The sequence below is a fragment of the Ascaphus truei genome, chromosome 3 (genome assembly GCF_040206685.1).
Source record: "Ascaphus truei isolate aAscTru1 chromosome 3, aAscTru1.hap1, whole genome shotgun sequence".
Lineage (NCBI taxonomy): Eukaryota > Metazoa > Chordata > Amphibia > Anura > Ascaphidae > Ascaphus > Ascaphus truei.
In genome coordinates this window covers 271,955,792-271,971,616 of record NC_134485.1, presented here as the reverse complement: position 1 = coordinate 271,971,616, position 15,825 = coordinate 271,955,792, and the positions used below count along the sequence as shown (strand labels likewise).

Below are 15,825 nucleotides of genomic sequence, written 5' to 3'. Positions count from 1 at the left end.
GGACTGAAACACTGTTGAAATGTTGTGGCAGGACACAAATGTCACTGTGTTGAAGCAGTTCGGTAAGGAAGAATGGGCCAAAATTCCCCAAAACCTATGTGAGAGACTGACCAGCAGTTACAAGAAACGCTTAGTTGAAATCATTGCTGCTCAAGAGGGTGCCACCAGGTACTAAATCTAATGGTTCACATACTTTTTCACGCATGGATATTGAATGTTGAATCATTTGTGGATAAATAAACTTTGAAAAAGTATCATGTTGTTGTGGCATTTGTTTGACCAGGTTATCTTTATCTATTATTAGGACTTAAATTAAGATCTAACATCATTTTAGGTTTGAAATATGTGAAAATCCTAAGGGCTTCACAAACTTTTTTTCTCGCCATTGTATGTTTATTGTTGCCCAAGGTTACAAGGAAACGACGCCAGGAATTTGAACCAGGTTCCCCTATTATATGGATATGATTCTCCAACAGATGATCACAATTATGTTTATATATCTGTGGTTATAGGGGTTTGATATAAATATGTGTTGGTTCTTTATAGCCCGGTGTCATGTCCTATTGTCTGACCTTCATCCACGTGTTCAGCTAGTGAGAATGCACCGGCCATAAAGGGGAGTAGAACCTGGGCCCCCCGCCTTAGCATGTAGAAGTTAGTCTAAGGGCAATAAAGATGGGAAATACACATACATTTATATAAACACCAACGTGCTCTATTTAACACATTGGAATAGGTTTTAATTCAACGCCATCTAGCTCTGGTCCTCAAACTTTTGCTTAGCTAGGAAAAATAATGAATAAACTACAACAAACCAAGTTCAAATGTTAATTAAGAAGGTTACTTACTTCTGCAAATAATGGAGATATTATTGTAGATAAACACTGAGACAAAGGCCGCTTGGGGATATCTTTCACCTTAAATACACAGAGTAAAACAAACAAAACAGCACCTGTCAATAACATATGCCTTCCCATTTCTAATCCTAATATTCACAAATCTTAAAGCAAAAAAAAAAAAGAACACAACAGATAAAACCATTGACTTTACCAGTACAGTAAACTATTACGCCTTTAAAATGTTAACCACAAAAAAAACACAAAGACCCCAAAAATCCTACACACAATATTACTCATTATGTCACACAAACAATTAAATGAAGTGGGAATTATCTATGGGTGACAAAGGAAGCGTTTTTACTATATTTCTGCGCTCATTTTTCGTACACATATACTTTTAGTGAATGAACTGTATTTAAAAAAAACTCTAATTCAGAAGATGAACCATATATTTTGGTTATAAAGAAAGGGGGAAGGTTAGAAAAATGACAAAAATAAATATATGCCACCATGACTGCAAAAAAGCTGTAAAGAGATCACAGCAAATATACCTACTTGATTTCTTTCAAACTCTTCCGTTTGAGCTGCTCCATTCTCCAAGATCTTGAGGTCTTTCTCTCCCTTCGTGAAGAACCAGTCATCCTTGTCACTTCCACCAGAGGCCTGGCCGTCATCTTCCCTTTTTAGCAATAAAGAATAACTATGGTGAGTAAAAAAGCTCAGAGAAACGTTCTTCTTCACAATGCCCATTGCAGAATCGAGTCTGCTTTAATTATTCATAGATAACAATTCTAATCAACACTTCAGGGGTAATTGTCCGAAGTCTACACAGAATAAGGCCCCTCAGTGGGGGGAACACAGCATGGAAGACATTATTCTGAACATGCATACACACAAAGCTTTTTCATCTTTACAATTTCACGTCACAGACAAAAGAAAAAATGCCTATAAAACCATCTAAATTCTTATATATAGAAGTTTGTGTGTCTCAGGTTCAAATATAGACAGACTGTAATAGCACACAGTATGTTGGGATGTTACTTAACGTGTGCAGTCACGTGCAATACAGTTTTGCTCTGCACGACAATGATTGGTAACTCTATGCAAAACCTTCGTTGTACAAAAATAATGAAACAAAATGTCATTTTCGCATAATTTAAAGCTGTGATTTATAAATGTATATATTTTCATCTCGTAGTTTTGATAGTCATGATAGTCATGATAGTCATGATTATACTCTTGTACTGTAGTTTTTTTTAAGATGTATATATCTAGCTCTCAAAATACCGTAATTTCCGGACTATTGAGCGCACCTGAATATAAGCCGCACCCACTGAATTTTAAAAAACTTATTATTTTGAACATAAATAAGCCGCACATGTCTATAAGCCGCAGGTGCCTACCGGTACATTGAAACAAATTAACTTTACACAGGCTTCAACGAAACACGGGTTGTAACAAAAATAAATAGGCTTTAACGAAACACGGCTTGTCACAAAAATAAATAGGCTTTAACGAAACAAGGCTTGTCACAAAAATAAATAGGCTTTAACGAAACAAGGCTTGTCACAAAAATAAATAGGCTTTAACGAAACAAGGCTTGTCACAAAAATAAATAGGCTCTAACGAAACACGGCTTGTAACAAAAAAATAAAAATTAGCAGTAAACAGTAGCCTACCAAGAAAGTCATTGGTCTCTATCTTCCTCCTCCTGTGCACTGAAACCACTGACGTCATCTCCTTCGGTGTCGGAGTTGAATAGCCTCAGAATTGCTTCATCCGATATTGGATCGTTTTCATTGTCGCTCTCGTCACTTTCATCCGGAGGCAAATCCCCCGCTGAGCCCTCTTCAACACGCAGCAGTCCATCCTTTCGAAACCCGTTGATGATAGTGGATTTTTTGACAATGCTCCGCGCTGTCAGGACCCACTGGCAGACTTGACCATAAGTTGCTCTTCGCATGCGGCTCGTTTTAGTGACGGATTTCTCCCCACTTGTCATCCAAGCCTCCCACTGAACACGGAGCGCCACCTTAAATGCACGATTTACACTGATGTCGAGTGGCTGCAAATACTTTGTTGTGCCCCCAGGAATCACAGCTGGAATTGAGTTTGTCCTCTTGATGGCTTCTTTCACCGAATCTGTTATGTGGGCCCTCATGCTGTCCAAAACGAGCAATGCCTTGTTCCTGTGAAAGAATCCTCCCGGTCGCTTGCCGTAACACTCCGTATGCCATTCATGCATTAGGCTTTCCGCCATCCATCCTTTCTTGTTGACTTTCACAACAATTCTTCTCGGGAATTTTTCTTTTGGCATCGTCGTGCGTTTAAAAATCACCATCGGTGGAAGCTTTTCTCCCGATGCCGTGCAGCTCAGAACACAGGTGAAGTGCGTTTTTTCTCGCCCAGTTGTTTTCAGCGTGACGGATGATTCACCTTTCCTGTTGACAGTCCGAGTGAGAGGCAGGTCAAACGTCAGAGGAACCTCATCCATATTTATGATGTCGTGCGGGCCAATGGAATGCCCCGCTATCTTTGCGTCAGTTAATTTGCGGACGTTTGAAACTTTTTCCTCGTAGTCGGGAGGGAGCTGCTGACACAGACTCGTCCGTACCCTGATGGACAGGCCTTAACGTCTCATAAATCTGAGACACCACGATGGTCCACCTCTAAAATCCTCAAACTTCATTGCGGTGGCGATTGTTTTGGCTTTCAGTCGGATCTGCACAGTTGAAACACCTCGGCCGTCTGCTCTCTGTGTGTTGACCCAGTCTTCGAGCTCATTTTCTAGTTGGGGCCATCTGCTTTTCTTCCCTCTGAAAGCTTTAGTTGTCTTTTTGCACCGAGTCAATTCCTCACGCTGCTGTTTCCAACGTCTTATCATCGACTCATTAAGACCAAGCTCCCGTGCAGCAGCTCTATTTCCTTTTCCAACAGCCAGATCAATCGCCTTCAACTTGAAAGCTGCATCATATGCATTTCTCCGTGTCTTTGCCATGATGAGGGTGACAAAATGACTACCGTAATCAGAATGATGGGAAGTTTGAGCGCGCTCGATTTAATCTAAACAGTAAACAAAAAAGTTGTTTGACCCGTTCGGCAATTTCATTGGTCTAATGAAAGCTTCATGCCGCCAAAAAACTGAGTACGTCCCAGAATGTGTTTTTTTGAAGAAAAAAAAATTGAAAGCCGGAAAAATCCATATATTAGCCGCGTCATTGTTTAAGCCGCGAGGTTCAAAGCGTGGGGGAAAAGTTGCGGCTTATAGTCCGGAAATTACGGGAGTATGATTATACTGTCTCATCAGCCATACTACCAAGAACTATAGAAGCATGTTAAAAATGTGTGAAACCAACAGCTAAAGCAATGACACTACAAAGCCACATCTCTCACAGAGGCTCCTATTCTCGAAAGTAGCCATCTAAATACATAGGCTACAACCATATGTGTAATGCAGGTTTATAAAAAGAAGAAGAAATGGCTCTTGTCGAACTCTTGCACAAATGCTGCCTCCTTCCACTTCCCCCGTTACTCATGTCTGACATTGCAACAGCTACTCTCAGTCTCTCAGTCTCTGGTGTAAGCTCTGAAGTACAGTCAGTAGGAGCTGGAAGAAAGGACACATTCCAGCAGCACCGGTGGTGACAGTGAGAGGGGGAATCCAAAGAAGAGTTGCGATGTAAAAAGACATTTCTGGCCGCACGTAGACTGCTATTAAGCAAACTGCACAACAAAGCGTTGCTCTTGCCTCTATATAAGGGCTAAAATGACAGTAAAAGTACATGATTACCCAAACTGTGCAGCAGCAGAAAATTCAAGTTCACCGCAGTCTCACTTTAATCTTGTTTGCACATTTAAATTATGTTTATTGCAATATATATATATTTCCAGGTTGAACTTCACAATGGACCGAACGTCTTAATCAATTAGTACTGTACACAGTAAACACAAAGAAACCCCCCCCCAAAAAAAACAAGACGCGTATCCTTCAAAACTTGCAACTTATTGAATACATGTAAAAAGATCCATGGGATCCTTACCCCTCGGAGTCTGAGCTGGAGGGATCGTGGCCCTGCTCTGCTTTCCACCGCTTGTACCTATCAATAAGCTCCGTCAAATAGGAGGTTTTCTTTGAATGTCGGAGAATAAATTTGTGCTTCAGCAGTTCTTTTGCTGTAGGTCTCTAATAATGAATATAGAAGGTGAATTATAATTAGATCAACTTGCACCAGAAAGATATATATATATATATACACACACACACACACACACACACACACACACACACACACACAGAGACACACACACACACACACATATATACTGTATACATACATACATACACAGTCATTAAAATGTAGAAATTAAGCACTCTCAGGAACATTAGATATATAGGCTAAAAAGGGTTTATTTGAACAGGATCACTGTTCAAATAAACACTATTTCTATATCCATTGATCCTGTGAGTGCCTAACTTGATCTTGATATATATATATATAGATATATATATATAGATATATATATATAGATATATATATCTATATATATATATAAATATAAATGTAAATACAACTGTATGCTCATCTGCATGTCTTAGGCAGGTCTGCAACCCCGCCTTTCACCATTATCACCCAGCACACAGCACTTCCACTGCAGCAAGGGATTCTAGGAAATGTCATGCAAATGAGCACACAGTGCCACTTTTTGCTTCAAAAACCATTTTTAACATGGTTCCCTATAGGCTTAAGCTTGCTACATGGTCACAGCTTTGAGCACAGCCAGGGTTAATATATATATATATATATATATAGAGAGAGAGAGAGAGAGAGAGCCCAAACGTTGAAGAATACATTTCACCTTTGGATTTTGGAGTGCCTGTCCTGTTTTACACACTTACTTGGTAAATAAGAACAAACTTAGCCGATAAATTGGGTGCAAATAGGACAATCCATGTTCATTAAAAACAGGATCAAAATATAATGTAATATTATAAATATATGGCATCTACAAAAGAAGCACAGCAGAAAATACTCCAACCTTTCAGTCTTAATTTAGACATAGGAAACATTGGTGGCTCTTCAAAGGACACTCAGCGTAGATATTGAACTTGATGAGCTATTTTAACTTTTCTAAATGGTGAGTGTGATTCGTTTTATACGTTGAATTATACGTTTGGTATGTATTTGGGGGGTGGGGGTGTTTGGTATGTATGGGGGGGGGTTGGTATGTATGGGGGGCATGTATTTTGGGGGTAGGGGTTCTTTGTATGTATTTGGGGGGGTTGTATATATTTGGGGGGTGGGAAGGTTGTATGTAGGTATGTACTTTGTGGGGGGGGTTGTGTGTGTAGGGAGAGGGGGGGAGTGAATGAGTGTGAGGATGGGGATTGACTGAGGGTGGGGTGTGAGGAGAGGGGTGTGTGAGGAAAAGAGGGAGTAAGAGAGATGGAGGGGAGAGAAATACATGCAAGGCGGGAGGGAGGAATTGAGCGAGAGTGGGGTAATTGATGGAGGGGGGAGAGTGAGAGGAGAGTGGGAGTGAGACAGAGGGGAGAGAAATATATGGGAAGAGGGAGGAAAGAGGGAGCTCGCGAGGTGTAGAATGGGGATGAGGGGGGGTGGGGGGGTTTGCAAGACCACCGGGGGGGAGGGGGGAGGGTCTAGTCGTAACTAGTCCTGGGCCCCGGGAAATCTGTATAAACCATAACAGAAAGCTGCAATTCATGCTGAGTGTGTTTTCTTTTTTTTCTGTACAATACTTTAATTATAATTGTTTAATTATAATTGAGATCCATATACCATTACATGCCTAAGTATTTCCAAATAATATTTCCCTTTGCACCCAATTAAGATCCTGCACAAACCGATCTTGCAGACTTACAAAACTGGGCTCTTTGTTTAGGCAAACTTCTACAAACTCCTTCAGGACTTTACTGTAGTTTCCTTCAAGTGTGGGAGGGTTGTTTTTGGGAATGAGGAATAATACTTTCATAGGATGCAATTCTGAATGAGGAGGTTCTCCTTTAGCGAGCTCGATGGCCGTTATACCCAATGACCAGATATCTGCCTGTAATAAAAAAAAACAAAGCAGTTGGCATGAATTACAAAAATAATATCGCAGATTATTGGCTCAGACCTCTTACACAGTCTGAAAAGTATATGCCAAGATGTATTAGGAAGAGATCCATTGCGGTCTCTCAAGCTCATGAACAAGAACTCTTGTACTATATGTTTTCATGTTGCTTAAATAAAGACATCACAATTTGCATGACAGTAATATTAAATCTCGTTAATCTGGGAATGCCATAAGAATCAGCATGCATATGGCCTCAGGCATGGTCAGCGCGCTGCTGCTCGGCACTGAGCCCCTGCAGCCGCAATGAGAGCAGCTTTAGCAGGGGCTCACCGGATTTGTCTAACCAAATCTTTAGTTTCTGTGCTCGCCGGAGCACAGGGCCGGTCACGTGAGCGGTTCGCCCAATGAGGGCGAACCAGCTCCGTGACGTCACTGGCCCGCCCCCAGACACGCCCACGGGCAGCGCGCGCTTTAAGGCCAGGGAAAGCACCGCTTTCCCTGAGCCTCAGCGCACCTCCGCACGGCTTCAGTCTCTATGGACTAAGCCTAAGACATACTGTCTCCTGAATCGCACCGCCATTTGTAGCATGGGAAGACAAGACATCAAGGCTAATCAAACAAATCAAAATCAGGAATTGTTACCTCCACAGCGATTAAAAAATAAATAAAAAATTGGTCAACACTTTTATTTACACACACATCATGTTCCCCAAATTCCAATGTTAAAGTATTTAACCAGCTAGGAGGTGACAGGGTTATCTTACTTTTAAAACATGAAGTTTATTGGATTGACACCCTAGAGACCCTCCATCCCAAAGAGTTAAACAAAAAAGTGGATCAGAAATACCTTTTACATCAAACAACTATATCTTTCTTCCCTTCCTCAGAACTATTATTTCTAATGTGAGTGTCTACCTCTGAAAACACAGTGTCCTTTGTACATTCTCAAATTGTTTGTTGTAAACATCATCATCTCCATTAACTGCCTTTTGCAAAAGTGATCTTTTTATGCAGGGTAGTTTTTATTTAAAAAATAATTCTGTGGTGGGGTTTTAGAGGATAATTCTCATCCATAACATACGTAATCATTTATTATTCAGTTCTGTTTTTATTTAAGATTATGGTCCTTTAACTTTTGCTGAATTATGCTTTTATTTCTGTAGTTATACTGTATACATTGTAATGACTCAATTGTTTCCACCTTTTACATTGATCTCAGACGTGCTTCAGGCGTCCGTGACAGGATTACTCTCGTGTTTACAAAGCAATGTTATAATGAGTCAAGTTACGTTTCTGGTTTAAGACCCGTTACCGGAAGGTAATTGCTGTTATAGAAGGAGCCTTTGTGCTCATTTTTATATACACAAAATGCTGTGTTTGTGTGTCATTTGTGTGAAAACATAACCATTCATCGCTTATGTAGCTCCTAAACCAGCTGTGCAGTTACTTCAATTGCTATTTGTAGCATGTGGGAAGCATATTGCAACCACGGTTCTCCGACAGCCAATGAAACACTTAGGAACAAGACGTCCTCTTGCCTTCTAAGGCTAGTCTATAGAGACTGCAGCTGTGCGGAGGCTGAGGGAAAGCGGGTGCTTTCCCTGGCCTTCGTGCGCACGCCGTCCGGGGGCGTGTCTGGGGGCGGGCCAGTGACGTCACGGAGCTGGTTCGCCCTCATTGTCTCCTCCGCACGCCTGCGGAAGGGCCCCCAAAAGCCGCCCTCATAAAGGGTGCCGGGGGTACGTCCGCTGCCTCAGCGCAGGTTAGCGGCTAAGCGCTGACCATGCCCGTGGCCTAACTTCAGGGGGCAGATTTGGGACATTTCATCAGTACACGTGGCCTGGTGCCAAAATGTCCATGCTACTTTAGTGCTGGCAGAATTTCAGCACTCACAGGGTTGATAGTTTTTCAAGTGATTGATGCTTTTAAAAGCTTCTTACCTGAAATATTTTAAGTCAGACGGGGATATGAAATCTTCACGGAGCAAAGGTTATCATTTGCATTAATTTGCTTACATCTGCTGCTGAGTAAGAGGCTAGCGCCACCTGAAACCTGGCAGATTGTATTGACACAGCCCATCTCTATTATATTCACACAAACTTTGGGCATCTCAGTATAATATTGCTCTATGCAACTCTTCCCCGAATTGCTCCAAAACCACTCCCCAAATCGCGCAAGTGAAGCAAAACTGACAGTACCTTGATACACCAACGCAAGAGCAACACAGTTGAAATGGTGAAAGTTTAAATCGTTTTTGGAGCAATGCACCAAATTGGCTCCAATTGAGATACTTGATACACATGCACGGACATTTGGAAACCAACCACCTCAACATCAAGGTGAGTTTAACCCTTTCACTGCCCTTATCTCAGCCTTGACTCTCTTTACCCTCAACCTTTCTAAATTGGTGCTCGGGCAGGAAGGAGGCAGGAATAAATTGGATTATCCTTACAACGAGGATACGTACAGCAAGCAAGACTGAAAATGTTTCTTTGTTTTACATTAGAATGTAGGTTCAAGTAGTGATCCTGATTCTAAACTATTGCAAATCACAAAGTAGTTTTTCAAAGTGCAAAATTCTAGTGGCTGACCGATGGCTCTATGTATGGAAATACAGTACAGTATGTAACATACTGTACACTAGTGGCAAAAGGCTCCTGCTCCAGTTGGGGGTAGGACACAATCTACTTCTTATGAATATATGCAAGGAAAACCAAGAGTCTCATTGCACATTTCTCTTGATGATACTTTCCCCCCCAAGGAAGCTGCTGTGGTAGAATGGGCTTTAATCCGGCTTATTTTCAGGCTTGAGTGATGCAATTCATATGCTGCCTGACCATTACAGAGTCCTGAGCACAAGATGAAAATTTGTTCCGAGGATGTAAAATCTGCTGTTCTCTTTATATAAAAACGAACAGCTCATACCACATGCAGATTGGGGAGCGTCTTTTCCTTCTCATTAGATGGATTATACCAAAACATAGGTGCTCAGTTTTTTTTTAATTCGTATTAAAATCAGGAGACAAGTTTGGGTCTGAAATGAGAAGGTTCTAAGCACTATCCTACTCTGGTATACCCAGAGATGGGGGCTCCTTACAGAAAAAGACTTGAATTTCATCCACTCTTCTGGCAGTAGTGATGGCTACCACATAATAACAACTTTATTTTTATAGCGCTTTTCTCCCAATAGGACACAAAGCCTTTCACAGTTACAAAAAGAGGGAAATAGAAAAAATATTTAATATTATAAAAGAAACCAAACAAGGAAAGATAAATATAGGATCGGACGGTACTGTAGCTATCAAATGCCGGACCGGTTCTGCTTCATTAATTAAATGCCTGGTTAAACAGGTAGGTCTTGAGCCTGTTTTGATAGATTTCCAGAGCCTGTACTGTACTGCACTGCCTTGTAAAGTTCCAACATGTGGCAAGAGCGGGTCTGTTTAGTTAACCTGGCCGCAGAATTCTGCACCAGCTGCAGGTGGCGCAGCTCTTTTTCCCGGAAGACCCAGGTAGAGTTCATTGCAGTAGTCCAAGTGTGAGGATACAAAGGCACGGACAAGAGAAGTAAGATTCTCTGCGGGGGGGGGGGGGAAACAAGTGCTTAATCCTGGCTGTGTTCTTTTAGACTGACACCTGAGGGTCAAGTCACAGTCAAGGACAACACCAAGATTCCGCACATGTAAATAGTTTACCAGCTGGGAGCCCCGAAGATTAAGGTCTGTGTGACCGAGCTGCAGTCTTATTGTCTTTTCACAGTGCACATTCACCAGAAACACTTCCATCTTATCTGGATTCAACCTCAACCAACTGCCACTCATCCACTCGAGCTAAGATAAAAATTATTGAAGACTGATAAAGGGTCCTTAGTGCCTGGTGCAAAGGACAAATAGTGTCATCTGCATAGCAGTAATAACCCAGACCATGCCGTCTAATTATGTTACCTAGTGGCAGCATGTACACTGCGTACAACAAAAGGAGATAGGATAGAACCCTGTGGCACTCCATAAGACAGGGACATTGGTGCAGAGAATAACACCACTTTCTCTGTTAAGAGCTTCAGCAGAATGTCTTGTATGGGTTCAAGAGACTGGGCAGTTAGAACCTTCAATACTAGAGCAAGATCCAAAGCTGGCCATGGAGCCTTGATCCTGAGGTTTGCTTTTAGAAGCAGATTGTTAGCATAGGGGATACCACTGGAACTTAGAATAGTGCTCCTAATGCAGAAGACTGAACCTTAAAGCTGCTGCAGACCAAGCAATATCCTACATGTGTGTTTATTTTTTTTTTTTTAATAAATCAGTTCTGTACTATGAGAAAATACTTGTAGCATTTTTTTTTAAAACAACCATGGATGACATTTTCAATGTATTATAATGTAACAAGTATTTTCTGTTTCTACAGCAAAAATGTACAAAGTCACAGATACTGAGTCAATACTCCTCTACAGTCATTTAGCAAACCCCCAAGCCGAATCTTCGCAGATCGATCAGCAACGTAGCTAATTACTTATTGTGTGGATTATATTGCTGAACATATTAAAAAAATAAAATTAATATAAAAAAAACAACAACAACAAAAAAACGGGTGTGTGGACTGCTGCTTTAATAGGTGATAGTGTGAGATCCTTGTTCAGCCTGTGCTGTTAAAATTCCAGACTATGCAGAATTTGAATCTCCTTGTGTTCCCGATACTGCTGGCTTCACCAGTTGAAGAATGGGGGAGAGCTAATCTAAGTAATGCCTTTTAATCAATCTCCATGATATAAAATAAAAGACTTCAGGCTTGTGGTGAAGTATAAGCTCCTGATGCACAAATCGAGACCTGCAAATCAAAAGATTTTAGGTCTGAAAACCCAATGCCTGCTTGTCCAATTTAGGGTTAACCAGGACTATATCTGCACTGCCTGCTATTATTCTTCTGAGGACCATCTGGATCAGACGGAATGGAGTAAAGATGAAATCTAGACTGAACTTCCATGGAATGGAGAAAGCAATTAGGTAACATGCCCTGTGTTCTTGCCATTATGCACAATAGGTCAGTACCTTTATGTTCTCTGCTGATACCATGAGATCCATTTTTAGTTGTCCCCATTGCTCCATGAGCTCGGCAAATACCCAGTCACAACAAGGCCTATTCTCCTAGTATGGCCTAGGTTCTGCTCAAAGTCTGCTTGATCATTATGTAGACCTGAAATGTAGGTGGCTGAAATGGTTAAGAGGTTATTGATTGTCCAAGATAAGATCTTGGCTGATTTTAATATAGCTTTGGGACTTTTTGTTCCTCCCTGATGTCGATGTACCCTAAGTCACCACCGTGACATTTTCTGAAAGGATCCTCATCTGGTGTCCTCAGCATATGGGCAAAGTCTTTCAGCCCTCTGAAGATCGGTCTTAATTCCAGAAAATGTTTTGGGTCTCTTGTTCCAGGTTGAAAAAAAAAAAAAGTTGTTGTCGTTTTCTTGTGTGAAACCTTCCCTAATGCACTATTCCATTGCTGAACTGGATATCCCAATGAGGCAAATGATGTCTTCTGCCCTAGCCACAGGCTTCAATTAGAATCCTTTCGCCATCTTGATGATCTGCTTAAGATTTTCTTCTGGAAGCAACACTATACCTTCCTGGGTATGAAAACATTTGTCCAAAATTCTCAACAGTCTGGAGAGATAGAGATTGCTTTTCTGTAAATTGATCTGGCAAAATCAGGCTATTCAATTCTGATATTGTCAAGCGTGCATGTGTCAATGCAAGGCTTGCGATGGGGCTTTTATCAGGATGATGTCAAAATAAGCGATTAGTACTATTACCTTCCATCTGAGATTTGCTGCCATGACTGCTATAACTTTTTGAAAGTCAAGGGGCTACCACTATTCATAATGGCAACACCGTCAATTGAAAGTGGATTCCTGCCACATAAAATCTTAGCAATTTCCGAAGGCTTTCCTTGATTGGCATATACAGTATACAGATACATATCTTTTCAACCTAGGGTTAGGGTTAAATAGAGCCCTGGCTCAAAATGACCAACCTCAATTACTCCATTTGCTTAATATTCAACTGCTTGAGATCTTAAACTGGCCTGAGTACTCCTGACTTTTAGAACTAGGGCAATAACTAAATAAATCCCCTAGAATTGGTGATTGACTGGAACACCCATTTTATTGAAGCATATTTTTTGACCGTGCACGCAATGCTTTCTGTCTTCAGGAGCCCAGAGGCAGCTTAGCCGAAGCAAAGAAATTGTGATCTGGATGATTTAGGAATTCCAAAGCTGAATTATGTTCTTACTCATAGATGCAATGATATGTGAAACCAATGATCTAGAAACTGGATAAGTCAACCCCCTAGCGGACCCTAGACAGCTATGCCGAACTTTCAGGAGAGAACCATCTTCTCGATCGCAACCTTTGCAGTGGGAAAGATGCCAAGGATCTGGTATCACACCTCCCAGAGTGCTCTATGGCAGGGGAGCGCAATCTTTATACCCTGTGCCACACTGCCGGCTGTGCCCCTCTCCTCGCGCCACCCCCCCCCCCTGCTTACCTTGGTTCTGGTGTCACGTTGCCACGGCAATGCAACGTCACATGACATTGCCATGGCAACACATCACCAGGTGTGTCTGAACCAAGGTAAGGAGAAGTTTACAGATGCCTAACAGGTTAGTTTAAATGCCTTCGGGAAGCGCGAGGGGCCTCTGTAAACCCCGCGCCTCCCGCAGCGAATCTCCCGGGGGAGGAGCGCCCCCCACTTTGCGCAACCCCCGCTCTATGGGCTGCTACTGACTGAGCAGATGCTCTAGCTAGAAGTTTAGTGATGTCTAACGAGGCATCAGAGGAAATTCAGGGCAACTATGAGTTTAGCAAAATCTTTCAGAACTCTTCGACTTGGTGTACTGGCTGCGATATCATCTTCTTCCAGATTATTACAGCAGATGTGGACCGTTCTGGCAATGCAGGTTGGTGCTACTGCTGGCTTAACATTTTTTCAATCATGGAGAATTGCTTTCACAAAAGGCCCCCAATCCTTTTAAACACATGTTCCCATTCTCCTACCTTTTCTGTAATCCCTCCCCCAATTATATTTAAAAAAAAAAAAGTCAATAAAATATATATAAAAATAAATAAATAAAAATCAGGATCCCCTGATGAAATCACCTTAGCGTGAAGAAACGCGTTGGGAGTTTTAGTGTGAGCTACTGACAGTCTGTTACCACACTCATTCATACTTTGGTTTCTGCAGGGACTTTGTAAACGCTGCTACGCATCGGCAAACGACTGCCCCTTCTCCTCCACGGGGTCACATTACCATTTCCTCCCATCCGGAGTTGCTGTGGTGAGCGGTGGACTTCCGGGTTACATCGGGAGAGGTTGCGCATTCTCTGAGGCCCCTGCTGGACGGTGGCTCAGAGGAGCTGGGACTTCACGGAGGAAAAGAGTGGCGTGTGAGCAGAGCAGTGTCTTCCGGCGGTTGGCGAATGAGTATACTCATTACATGCTTGTTTTTCACATTTGTTTGTGAGTTTAAATTTGTTGGACTTAATACTGGAATATTAAAAGGTGTATTTTTCATATTACACTAGGATCGGGCGCTTTCTTTCTTTTCGTTATATATATATATATATATATATATATATATATATATATATATATATATATATATATATATATATATATATATATATCACAGAATATGCAAAGCACAAAGCTAGTAAACTGCATGTAACTAACTGGAGGAAAGAATGAGGCATGATAGCAGAATACAAACAAGGCACTTATTTTCCTGATGTTATGTTCTCAACTCGCTCTGAACTTCTCTTACACTTGTAGATTTCCTTCACTACAAAATTGCTCCCATCTTGTTTCAACTTGGCCCTTTCGCCTCAAGTCTTACTAATAAACATTCATAATCGAGCCCTCTGTGCCGTCTTTGGAAATCCCTTCCATTCCCGTCTCCCATCTTCAAGACCCACTAGAAACTGACCTTTTTAAGGAAGCATTTGAATGGGTTCTAAAAATGACTACACCAAATACACTTTCTTCCCACGAATATATTTTCTATCAATCAATATATCTACATAAACCCCAATATCTCGAAGTCTCCTTGCATAGCACTTAGATTGTAAACACTTTGTGCCAGGGATTCCTTTCTCCCAGTGCTTTCTTTAGTCCATGAATACACTTTTCTGCATTTTGTTTCTGTAGTAATGTCAGGTATGTGATGGCTGCAAAGTGCAGCGTATGTGGTTGGTGTTATATTAAGGACAATATACATATACTGTAACCATGTTTCTCATTGTCACTTCTCAGTGACTGGCAAGGGAAAGCACCCAGGGATATGGTGTCAGGGAGTTTTTCCAGATGGTCAGAGGGAGTTGTCAAGAGACAAAGTGCTAGGGCAGAGGTCCACTATTCAAAATGAATGCCTGGGGAATATACTACATACATACAGTGTACATATAGAAAAGCTAGATTAGCAGTAACCAGGTAAATGATGGGGAGTGCTGGAGGGGCAGGAGGTCATAACAATACAGAGGTCTTCTTTGCAGAGGCAGACATATGGGGCGAGTGCGTAAAAAGGAAAGTAAAGTGGTACACAAATATTACTTTTAGACTAAGTAGAAATACATCTTTAAAGCAGCAATACTCTATCAACCCGCTTTCTTTCTTATTTGCATACTGTATGTAAAGCTTATGACAATGTATCATTTAACATCCTTACCTACACTGACAATCATTTGGTACTGCTGTTATACATCTATAAAAAATCCTGATTGTGTGACTAAGTAAATGGCCGTCTTCTAGCTTTGTGCTGCAGCTGATATGGAACATTATATTACTAAATGTAGCACGTAAATGTTACAGCTTTCAGAGTAATAGGCAGTCTGCTGTTTGGAACACTGCACCAGATCTGTT

At 41.4% G+C, this 15,825-nt stretch overlaps 1 protein-coding gene across 1 annotated transcript in view; it reads right to left on the bottom strand.

Moving 5' to 3' along the window:
- Window positions 1–15,825, bottom strand: part of STK24 (serine/threonine kinase 24) — a 70,419-nt gene that overhangs the window by 7,749 nt on the left and 46,845 nt on the right. The window contains exons 6-9 of the mRNA XM_075590817.1: window positions 6,720–6,905; window positions 4,880–5,022; window positions 1,395–1,518; window positions 849–917 (exon numbers count right to left, since the gene is read on the bottom strand). Of these exons, the coding sequence (XP_075446932.1) occupies window positions 849–917; window positions 1,395–1,518; window positions 4,880–5,022; window positions 6,720–6,905 (522 nt within the window). The remainder of the gene's footprint in view (window positions 1–848; window positions 918–1,394; window positions 1,519–4,879; window positions 5,023–6,719; window positions 6,906–15,825) is intronic.